This window comes from Larimichthys crocea, chromosome I (genome assembly GCF_000972845.2).
Source record: "Larimichthys crocea isolate SSNF chromosome I, L_crocea_2.0, whole genome shotgun sequence".
NCBI lineage: Eukaryota > Metazoa > Chordata > Actinopteri > Sciaenidae > Larimichthys > Larimichthys crocea.
Window position 1 is genome coordinate 1,627,381 of NC_040011.1, and position 12,273 is coordinate 1,639,653.

At 38.1% G+C, this 12,273-nt stretch overlaps 1 protein-coding gene across 4 annotated transcripts in view; it reads left to right on the forward strand.

The window, feature by feature from the left end:
• The window catches only part of gria2b (glutamate receptor, ionotropic, AMPA 2b), a 46,003-nt gene that overhangs the window by 25,940 nt on the left and 7,790 nt on the right, over positions 1-12,273 (forward strand). For all 4 annotated transcript variants that reach the window (XM_019267354.2, XM_019267353.2, XM_010742917.3 and 1 more), the window contains exons 4-11: positions 3,871-4,067; positions 6,227-6,280; positions 6,376-6,534; positions 7,948-8,115; positions 9,668-9,772; positions 9,908-10,015; positions 10,276-10,482; positions 10,651-11,018. In XM_019267354.2, the coding sequence (XP_019122899.1) occupies positions 3,871-4,067; positions 6,227-6,280; positions 6,376-6,534; positions 7,948-8,115; positions 9,668-9,772; positions 9,908-10,015; positions 10,276-10,482; positions 10,651-11,018 (1,366 nt within the window). The remainder of the gene's footprint in view (positions 1-3,870; positions 4,068-6,226; positions 6,281-6,375; positions 6,535-7,947; positions 8,116-9,667; positions 9,773-9,907; positions 10,016-10,275; positions 10,483-10,650; positions 11,019-12,273) is intronic.

Sequence of the window (12,273 nt, forward strand, 5' to 3'; positions counted from 1 at the left end):
GCTAGTGATGGGGTTGTAAAGTATTTTGTTAAGATAACATTTTACTTGACTTTAAATTTTACAGGGCATCTTGCTCACTGCTGATACTACATGTTTCCATTTGCATGTTTAGATTTGTTTAATTAGTATGTTTCATAATATTAAAATACCAAATACAAATTAAAACAATTCATAAACCATGAGAGGATGGAATTACCATTTGCAAATTTGAGCTCTTTCTCTAATGGCACTAGTGCAGGCAATCACAAAATGTTGCTCTCATATCATTCAAACAGTGCCTATAACCACTTACCAATTGATTTAAGTGGTGCTTGGTATTTGTATAATGCAGAAAGTGGACAGGCATACCTGGGGGAAAGATGCTGGACCTTTACTATGGTAGATGAGTGAGGCAACAATAGCTTGAAGCAAAGAGATTATAGCTCATATGAAGCTGCATTTGCAGGTATTGAACTGCTTTCCTCTATGCATTATTTATGAGCCTGTTCTTACCTCATTTGAATAGTTTTGCATTGCATTATGCATATGCCCATACATTCACATGCATCAACTCACTGAGATGTTTTTGATCAATAAGCATGAAGTTAAGCTGTCACAATCAAGGCTATGTGTGCAATCACTAGAAGAGAAGAAATAATCTCGTCACCGGGGAAAGAGGAAGTTATGTTTGTTGTCACTCCAGCAGCACAGTTGTGATTACGTGTATGCTTTTTCAAAATGCTACTTTACACAGTACTTCATGTCTTGCTATTCCCCCATGACCTTTTAAATCCAGGACAATTTAGGGGTAAATGTGAGTTCACATGACATATCTTTGCTCTCCAACGCAGTGGTAGCTCTGTGCCTGCTTGAATGGATGGTATAATGTTGGCTGCAAGCCAAGATAGAACATATGTCTCATTCTAAACAGAAGCGATAATAAGCCATTCCTCCAAGGGAAAGAATATGCCGCAGTTGAGGAACTGCAGAGGAAATCCTAGTTTCTGTGTAAATTACATATATATTCATTTACACAGATATACATATACAGTGGAGTAATGTGCAGCAGATTGGAGAAAGAAAGACAAATCATTAGAATTATTTAAAGAGTAGTGCACTTTGTGACATTTTGATATCATTGTGGGCATTAACTCAAATCTAGGTAAAGGAGGTAACTGGCTAACTGTTGCACCATATTAAACTAAAAATGCATCTTCAGTCCACTCCAGATTTTTATTTTATTTTATTTTAAATACCATTGGCCGTAATGCATTACTAACTATATAGTTAGGTTACTTATCGCATGAACTACTTCAACATTTTGGGTGGTGGCTTTTAAACAACTTCACTAGGAGTTGGATTTGAGAATTGATTTGACATTTGTCTCTGTGTGCTCAATGCAGGCTTGTCTGGGATGTGTTGTCTATCTGCTTGGAGCAGGGGCGGCAGGTTGGAGGGAGATGGCTATAGCTTCTCTCCACCTCCAAACTTGCCTCCAAAATTCACAAAATACATCTTGTGAGCATCATCTTAGCTGACCACTTGTAAGATTGCAAGGACCCGGTTTAGGTTCAGAGTTGGCGGAAAGGAATTCTAAAAGTTGCAAATTCAAAGCTAGCATCAGCTTGTGATGGTCATGTGATGCTACTTGTTAAACTACAACACATCGTAATTAATTCTGACATATGTTAAATATGGTACAGACACATGGAATGTAATGAACAATGCACCAAACTACTTGTATCAATAAGTCATTAACAAAGTAATTTTGATGAATAATGCAGAACACTTTTGAAGTACAAAACTAACACTGAAACACTGAAAGCCTCTAGCCGAGGTAAAATAACTCCTTGTTTGTCTTTTAGGTGACTCATGGTTAGAACTGCCAGCGAGATTTAAATGAAGAAAAAACACTGCTGCCACGGTTACCTTGGGCCCCACTTGTTAAACTGCTATTTTAGATGTCTAGTTAACAGAAAGGAACATGTTCCATGTTACTCATATTTCCGTCCATGTATAGTTTTATTTTAATTGAACTGTGTTGGCATCTTTTTCAACCTGAATGAGTAAACATTACTGTTCTTTGGTAGGACAAGCTGTAGTTTTGTAGTACCTTTTCTAAAAAAAATAATTAAAAAAAATGCTATTATTAAAAATATAAGAAAATGTAAAAATCTACTATCTGGCATGCTCACTACAAGGACGGCCCAACCCTCACATGCAGTTCAAAGACAATAAACATGTAAAATTATTACCTAACCTTAATCATGTTTAATGCATAATCAACATTTGCTTTAAAATTTTGCTCTCGTCGTTGCTTTATCTTCACTTTAATCACTTTTATCACTCTAAATTCTAATGATCTCATTTAATAAGCATTAATGAACAGTCAAATCTAACCACACCATAATGGCCTTACTGTAATTATGATGTAGAGTTCATTCCGATAAAACTGCAAGCCTCCATTTTCCTCTCTACCATCGTAAAACCGCTGCTGTGTCGCATGAAATTGATTACATCTGTAATTCACCTCGCTGTAGCAAGGCAGAATGAAACACTCGACCCTTTTATCAAACCACTCTCCAACTGCCCTCTGCAGACCAGGGATCAATATCAGTGGAGATTCAGCTGTGAAACTCGACGGAGACGGTGATAGGAATATAAGTTAAAATGGAGACTGTAGTCTTTGCCTTAAATAGACTGCAGTTCAGACTGATGAACGGGTGCTACATGTAATTGAATCACTCAGATATGGTTTTGGGGTAAAGGATAAAACATGTGAGTGCATAAGATGGTAGTGATGTTATTAACGCCCACCAACCTAAGTAGGCATGGGGGAAGTTGCCTCAAGGCTGGCTTGAGTGCTTCAACTAACATTTAGTCATTTTAATGGGTGGGAAGCAAGGGAGACATGGAGGGAACAACACGACTGTCTACACTTTTAAAACAATCTCCATTCAAGGTGTTTTTTTTTCACTTTTCAGAAGCTTTTGACCATATAATGTTTGCTCAGTTGTCATGAAACTGTATCTGTTTAAACTGTTGACCTCAATGTTAAACTCTGACTGTTCATTCTGGTTTGAGCATCTTGTGTTCTGTGTCAACTGAACAAACTTCATGTGCTGATGAAGGCTGAAAATGATCAGAACAAGTTAGAAAGTGAACCTTAAGAAGAGATTATTTCGTCAGTGACTAAGTTGTTTGGAAACTGTGAGGAAAAAACACAAAAGGTTATGTTAAGAAACAGCCAATAATCAGCAATATAAAACTTTCGGTGTTGATGCAGTCAAGTATATTGTTAGACACACTTTCCTCCCACATGGTGGTCAGGTTCATGCCAGAACTCCTGTGAGTCATCTTGATGAGCTCTTTACATAAGGCTCTGAGTCTCGATAAAACCTCTGCAGGCTCTGAATAAGCAGACAGTGAATACAGCCAATATGCAATAGAAGAACTATGTTCATCCATAGATTTGAAGATTTGTCTGCCCATAATTTGTTTTGAATTTATTGTCATATTTTCCATGCTTTTGCCATTGCTGTTTGTGCTATGTTGCCATAACATTTTTTGTACCAGCTTTTAAAATTTGTTTGTGGTTGTGCCCATAATAACAATAACAATCCACAAAGCCTCCACAAAGTGGTATACTTTGGCGCAGAGGGGTAATTTCAGGGAAATCAACAACAAAGAGAAAGATAATGTGCAGACACACAATGCATAGTGTCTTCTTTATTCATTTGATTCTAAGTGTAAATTCTAAATGTTTTTGGTCCCATTTGTCATCAGCATGTCTCTAAAACATCAACAGTTGTCTAAAAGTCTTCAGTACCAATAAATCAGTCAGCCAAAGTGTATGAATGATGTTTTCATTGAACTTATTTCCATCTACAGGCCTGACAACTCTCCAGGTTGTTCTAGACACAGCAGCAGAAAGGAAGTGGCAGGTGACAGCCATCAACGTGGGGAACCTGAAAGATGAGAGGAAGGATGAGGCCTACCGCTCACTGTTCCAAGATCTGGAGAACAAGAAGGAGAGGAGGGTAATCCTGGACTGTGAACAGGACAAAGTAAAAGATATCATGGAGCAGGTAAAGTTCCAAGATGAGATGATAATCATTCTAATCCTTTAAGCTACTGATAGAGCAGAACATACTGTTTCCCTAAGAGGTATAATGTTCTTAGTAGCTCCAATTTTACAGAAATACTAAAATGTTGACACCAGTACACAACAGCACATTACACTACAGTACTAGTGTTACCTTTACATGCATTGGACAGCTTTGTTAGCACAGGGGTTTTAGTGTTGCATTCATTTGATCTGACAGTGAAACAGTTTTGTATTTCTCTGCTGACACCACACTTTCGTGCGGGTTAAGTGAACTGGGATTCAGGTAGAGGAATACTGGATACTGCTGCCATGTTTTCGACTTGGAACAAATATTGCACTTAGAGCAGCAGTCTGCTGTCAGAAGTCAGACTGCTGTGGGATGGTCAGACCCAGCTTGGCTTCTTTTAGCTCTTTGATTCCAAATGTATGTGGCTTCTGGGTGTCATGGGGCAGACCTCTGGTTTGACAGCAAGTCAACAAAGCTAGTATCTTATGTTTTTCTCTTTACTGTCAAATAAAAAGTGTTAAGGGACAAATGATGATAAAAAAAAAGATGTAGGAAATAATCCAGGTTTTGCCTGCTGTCTGCTACCATATTGTCATGATCTGGATGACATATCCGTGATGTCACCCACAGGTTTCTAAAGAGTCGTTGTGGTGGCTCTGGCTGCCACCATCTTGGCAGTCCTGCCTCTTCTGCCTCCCAGTTAATCTAAAAATGGGCAAAGATGTGGATTGTGGTTGGACCTGAGGCAGGCTTAATGATGCCTATGTGAAGTTGGACATTTTATTCTGGGGGCTTATGGAAACTATGACTTGTTCTGTAGCCAGCATTAAGTGGCCATTCAAGGAACAGTAGTTTTTTGCACTTATGCATCGGCTTCACTTTCCAAGCACAGAGGTTGGCGCTTGTATTGAACTGAGGATGGGTGAATTTTATTACTTGGGAATTCAAGAATTTATTTGTAAGACTGAGAAAATTTTCTTTTAAAAGTTACAGTCTCACTTTAAGTAAACTGCAGCTGAGTTAAGTCAATAGACAAACATTAAATTAAAATAATCTTCTTTGTATTTGGCCATGCTATTTCATTTGAAAACAGTTAAGAAGAAAAAAAAACCTCATTATGTGAGAATAGCATTGAGAAGTATAAATAACACAATTATTGGCAGTATTTTTTGAAAGAGTATGGGAACACAGGAAAGGCTAACAACTCTATTCTCCATTAATTAGGACAAAAATGATGTCCAGCCCAAATGTGTGCATTTGATACAGTGCTTAGACAAACAGCATTGTTACATGGATGTGGCAGTCCAGCAAATGTAGAAAGGCACAATAACAATTATACTAATTGTTCATTTAGTCTGTAAACAAAACAGCAATTAAAGGGAAAACAGACGCACATAAATGGGTTATTTTTACTCTACCTTTTACCCAGGGGAGATGCTTATCGATTAGCATTTAAAGCATGCCAACATCTCTTTAACCACAATCAAATTAAGTCCTGCAGCCTCAGTGCCTGTTTATCACGGAAAAACAGAATCTGTTCAGGTGGAAGATTTGTTTGCTTCATGTCAAAGACATTCATGAGGGGGGTATTAGCTGTTATTATTTAAATGTGCTTCAAGTAGAAGCCCTGACAAACAAACAGAGGTGCCAGTCAAGCAGGAGGATTAGTTTAAGGTGTGTCATTCATGTGAGGTACTGAAATGCCACATGGTTTAGATATTGCTGTTATTTTCTGTTGCTCTATTGCTCTACTCCGACACCACTTTGTTTGTCATTGCGGTAAGTCACATCAGTGTAGAGACCAATTAGAATATCTGAATATAATGGTAGTATTATGTAGTCTGAGTATAGCTATTACATTTATGATTTCCTTATCTCTAGTTTTCACAATCTTAGGAATAACAGAATGTGACAATTACAGTTGTCACACTCAATGTAAAAAGAATAATAATAGTGACAACAGAAACAAGCTTTGATATGGCGAGTTAGTTTCAAACTATGTTAGCAAAGTCACATATGGAAAAAAGAACTTCTTTCACAAACTTTTATTATGCTGTCTCATTCAACCAACATTTCTTGATTTATTCCAATGGCATCTTATTCTTATGGTTTATATTTGTGTGTCTCTGCAGGTCATCACAATCGGCAGACATGTTAAAGGCTACCACTACATTATAGCCAATCTGGTAAGTTTACGTAACGTATAATGATTGTGTTATGTTTCTTAAATCCCTCTTATTGATATATAACATTTGTGGATCTTTTTTTTCTTTTTTTTTAGGGTTTCATTGATGGGGATCTATCAAAAATCCAGTATGGTGGCGCCAACGTGTCAGGCTTTCAGATTGTTGATTTTGATGATCCTTTGGTGTCCAAGTTTGACCAGAGATGGGAGGCTCTAGAAGAAAAGGAGTATCCTGGTGCTGACAGTAAAATAAGGGTGAGTCTAAGCATTCAAACACACACTTCCTTTATTTGTGGGGCAGGATTGTCAGTTGAAAATGTCTTTGTAAGCACCTAAATGTGCCTGAGTTGCTATTATGTGTTTGTAACCTCAACATATATTATACCGCCTTCACTTACATCACCCAGCTTTCCACTCATTGTGTGCATTATTAAACACATCTCTAAATAAAGATGCATATGCACTTTTTTATGAGCTGACTGAAGTAGCTTTTTATACCAGTTACCATATGTCCTATACTTGTATTGTAAATGGCTAATGATACTAGCCCTATAATATAATATCTCCCTCAAAAATGAAAACTCTTTGTCCAAAAACTCAGACACTGTAAACTTCTCATATTTGAAATCACCCATCGCCAGAAATATTCTCTAATTCTTATTTTTATATTTATTGCCACACAGCCCGGTGGTTCAAGTCTGGGTGAAAAATCATTCTGACATTTACAACACAGTGCTGCACGGAAGATAAATACAACAGCTAAAAAATAAAAAAGACCACCGGCACCAGACATAAAATGCACCCTAATTAAGACAAGATACCATGGAGGATAATGAGCAGGATGCGTGGTGTGTATGTGTGTGAATGCTTTAGGAAGAGGAAGAAGTTTTATTTTAAGTGGCTCATGTTGGTCATTCTCATTTGTTTGATAGGTGAATTTTAGATTAGAACTTAGAGTTTTGTAAACTTATGATTCCATCCCGAAAAATTGGATGAGGCACGGTGAGGTTGTATGTGAGATGGTTTGACTTGAGGTACCAACTTTCCCTTCCAACTGCCTTAGACATCGCCAAATCATATTGAAATGCATGCATGCTGTTAAGACTACTTACAAAGTCATTTGCAGTGGAGCAAAACATCACATTCTTGCTAACTGAGACCCCACAGATTTGCCATTGTTGCCATTTTTGGGGGAAATCTGTCGACCCATAGCAAGTGACAAAAATACATTTTGGTGAAAATTTATATGCACTGCAATGTCTGACCAGTGTTGCATGTACTACTTTTCATGTCTCTGACGTCCTTTAGTATAGATCTTTAATCAGCTGAGCTGGTAAACATGGAGGTTAAGTCCATTAAGTCCTTCTCTTTTGCTCTATGATCTAAGCCCATTCATTCCTGTTAAAATCTTAAAAATAATGTATTTATATATATCACGTATTTAGTTCTAGTTTTCTAAATGCTACATAAATCAATAAAACGGTATTCTCTGTAGCTTTTAACAATTGGCACAGAATCAAAAGTAAAATGGATGTTTTCCTATAGGCCTCAGTTTTAGGCTCTGTGATTTACATCTAGGCCTTTTTTTTGTTTAAGCCACATCAGAGTTGGGTCAGGCTGAGGGTTACCTCCTTATTCACAACATCTTTTCTCGTTGTCCTCCTCTAGTACACATCTGCATTGACCTACGACGCCGTGCAGGTGATGACAGAAGCCTTCCGCTACTTGCACAAACAACGCATCGACTTCACCAGGAGAGCCAACAATGGTGACTGCCTTGCCAATCCTGCTGTTCCCTGGGCTCAGGGAGTGGAGATCGAGCGAGCACTGAAACAGGTAACACATTGCACATACATACATACATCCTCTTCCTCAGATATACTGACAGCTAGTCTTCAGAATAGAAACAGAAGTCTACTGAAAGACTGTCCTCTGAGCTTTGATGCAAGGCAAGATTAGCTTTACTCCTGCTGAGAATGAAGCTTGACAGCCAAAGTGAAGCCAAAGTGATTTTTTTTCTTTTATTTGAAGTTTTTCAGGTTGTAGCTGCAGATTCTGAACTTGAAACATAAGTTAAATTCAGAGAGGTTCTGGCTTGTATGCCAAAAGCAGCTGATGGCAGATCTCAATGGAATCTCTTGACATTAGGTATTCACATTCAGAAAACATTTTCTTCATCTGAAATTACATTGTGTATCTGAGGAGATAAATTCAAAGAAAAAGCACCTGTCAAATACATCAGGCATATTCTGCAAAGACGCCTATTGTGTTGCACCAAGGGTTCAGGGTCATCATCTTGGATTCCCATAAGATCAATCAACCAACTGACAGGTTTTTCCTTTCATCTGTATCTCTGCCACTCATTCATGAGGTACCATCGAGATGACAGCTGTAGGGTGAGATTTCTGTGCCGTTTGATAATGGAGGTCTCAGGGAGATTCTCCAGAATGAATCGACAACATGTAAAGTATACTTGGCTTTGATGCTGGAGCTTTGAGTCTGGATATGCATATATAACATGAGGATTAGCAGCCTTTAGCCACCCTGTGAAGACAAGGTCACTGTGTCAGGATCAAACATATCAGACAATAAGTCCATGTTTTATGAGAAATCTATTTAACATGTTTAGTTAGGAGTTTGTGTCAGTATGTTTTGGTTGGGAACACATTTAAATGTAACTGTGTTTAAACCCTTCTGTTTTTAAGATGGCTGCCACTAAGAGAAAGAATGGAGAATATTTTTTCAAGTGTTTAACACATGCTGTGTCTATACTGCCATCTACTCCCCCATCCGGACACTGTTAGTTAGACATCAGTAGTTTCTTTATATCTTTCCACTGCTTTGTAGCTCAGCTTGAAACACCATTTGAAGCCATTTAGGATTTTGGCATTGACTTAGAAGAGGAGAGAGTAACAGGATGCCCATCTCCACTGTGTCTAATGGCCAATAGGTAGAGTTCAGTATCTTCTGACAGAGTGACAGAGGATGTCTATCATAAATATGAGATGATGATCTCCTGGAATGCAGTAAATAAAGTGACCTCACTGCATAATAATCGGTAGATGGAAATTCTATCACAATTTTGTTTTTCTCCAATCACCCTCTTGTTGTACCACTCCACTTGCATGCTGGTGGTTGTCTTCACTATTAATAGACTTTGTGCGGCAGTATAAGATTACTGAGCATTTCTTTAGCCCTTGAGATTTTGCACATTGTCTCTTTCAACAGTAACTCACATTCCTCTACCTGTTTCAGCCAGAATGCAATATGATGAATTATACAAAATACATCAAGAAACTGTTTTCATGCAACAGATTAGTCTCAGTGCATGCTGCAAATGCCAGTTTGAAGATTGTGTGTTGTAACAGTTTGATGTTCTGTCTCAAAGGTACGCGTGGAAGGCCTGACAGGAAACATCCAGTTTGATCAACATGGCAAGCGAGTCAACTACTCTGTGAATATCATGGAATTAAAGAGTAACGGCCCTGTAAAGGTAAGCATTTGGGTTGTTCCCTTCTTAGAAATGAAGCTGAATACATATGTAATGTACATATGTTTAATGTTGATGGATAAGAAGATTATTCATACATGTTGCTTTCATAAATATCATGTTTTTTCCTCCTGACAGATTGGATACTGGAATGAAGTTGACAAAATGGCCGTCACCAAGTCTGATGTCTTTGCAAATGACACAACAGGAATGGAAAACAAAACTGTTATCGTCACCACCATCTTGGTAAATATTTTATATATCTCACAGAAGGAGACTTACCACTTCTGCTTTATCTTATCTGTAGGTTGACAACCAGAATAACACTATGCTGGCCACTATTTTCCTGCTACAAGAATATGCTTTGTTTTAAAACCAGTACCCTCTTTTATTCATAATGACCTGTCACCCTGATGTGAAACCCTTGTCTCTGAAGCTGCTTTTTACATCGTAGTTCAAACCTCTTGTGCTGAGCAGTGTTTTCTGTTTTTGTGTCTGTCCTCCAGGAAGCACCATACGTAATGCTGAAAAAGAATGCTGACCTTTTTGTTGACAATGAGCGCTACGAGGGTTACTGTGTAGATCTGGCTGCAGAGATAGCGAAGCACTGCGGCTTCAAATATCAACTGAAAATAGTAGGAGATGGGAAATATGGAGCCAGAGATGCAGAGACCAAAATCTGGAATGGGATGGTTGGAGAGTTAGTGTATGGGGTGAGTATTTTTAATAAGAAGTCACTTCAAACCTTGATTAACCTTGCATGCTACTTATTCTGCTTAATATCTCAAGACAATGCTTGAGGCTGGAATTGCAGCATTTTCATAGCTGATCAAATATGTTTCATTCCAATTTAATAACCGTTGTCCTGTTTTGTTTGATAGAAAGCAGACATTGCAGTGGCTCCTCTGACCATCACTTTGGTACGAGAGGAGGTGATTGACTTCTCCAAACCCTTCATGTCTCTGGGAATCTCTATCATGATAAAGAAGCCTCAGAAATCGAAACCAGGAGTCTTCTCTTTCCTGGACCCACTGGCCTATGAGATCTGGATGTGTATCGTTTTTGCCTACATTGGTGTCAGCGTGGTGCTGTTCCTCGTCAGCCGCTTCAGCCCATATGAGTGGCACACAGAGGAGTATGAGGATGGCCAGATCCAGACCAATGAGTCGACTAACGAGTTTGGCATATTCAACAGCCTGTGGTTCTCCCTTGGAGCCTTCATGCGCCAAGGCTGTGACATCTCACCTAGGTAGGTCATGAAAATCAACAACTGTGGTGTTTTTCTCAGTTCAATTGACCAAAAATAACTGGTGACCTCATGCATTTATAACTCGAAATGTAAATGTGATTCATCACAATACACAGTAAGTGCTTACAGAGATTATTTGCAAATTCAATTTTGTAAATGCAAGTCAACAAGTGGTATATTTGTAGGGATGGCAGTGCAAGTTTTAGAGTTTCAGAGAGGACAAGGATCAATGGACAAGGAGGGTGATTATAGCCTATTTCAATACGCCAATGTCTGTATGACTTCTCCAGGGTGTAACCCACCTCTCGCCCTAAGTCAGCTAGGATAGGCTCTAGCCCCTCTGAGGATAAGCGATTACAGAAAATGGATAGACGTCTGAAATTCTATCCAATTAAATAAAATTAAAGAATATCTATAAGTCTAATGATGTCAGTCAAAGCAGTACTAAAACAAATAAATGCTTTCTAATTTCAGCATAATCACATGCTAACTGTTGGTGCATCACACTTACATAGCAAAATGTGACCCTGTTACAAAACTGGCATGATACATGTGACATGCTAAACATCATTATGGAAATATCCAGTAGTTGAAAAGCTGACGTTAGCACAATGACATAATGTTAGCTTTGCCACTGTACATTTCTAATTTACACACAAGACAAACTTTTGCTCATTTCTGGCACTAATCTTTCAGATTTTTATTTTCCGGTTGGTGATGGCTTTATAACCACATAGTACCATTAGCACAGCTGTGAACACTGAGACTAGTAGGATTTTAGGCAAAGTAATAAATAATAAAAAGAATATAAAAAGAATGAGTAACTTTTTCAATGTTTAGAAGGTCAGTGTTGGTAGCAACAGTCCCGCTGTGCAATAATTTATTCATCTGTGGATGAAATGATAGCATCATTAGATTTTGTCTGTGATTGCTCATGCTTTCATTTAGATCTTCATATATGTCATATATGTTTTCACATTCCTTGCATTTGTAAAGGGAGTTAAATAAATGATTCTACTTGACACATGAATATAGTGTCTGATAAACATGTCAATAGATTTAATAACTCATGAGAGCAGACTTGCTGCTCAGCAGTCAGGCTGGTAAGGTTATCTCGATGCATTCACAAAGATGAATCCAACATGTTTTTGCTATCTCATCCCAATGATGTGAAGGGTTTCAGCATGACTCAAAATCAGAAGATAGAGTTATACATTAATATATTTTATTTCTCCAGCTGAAACAAGGCAGTCAG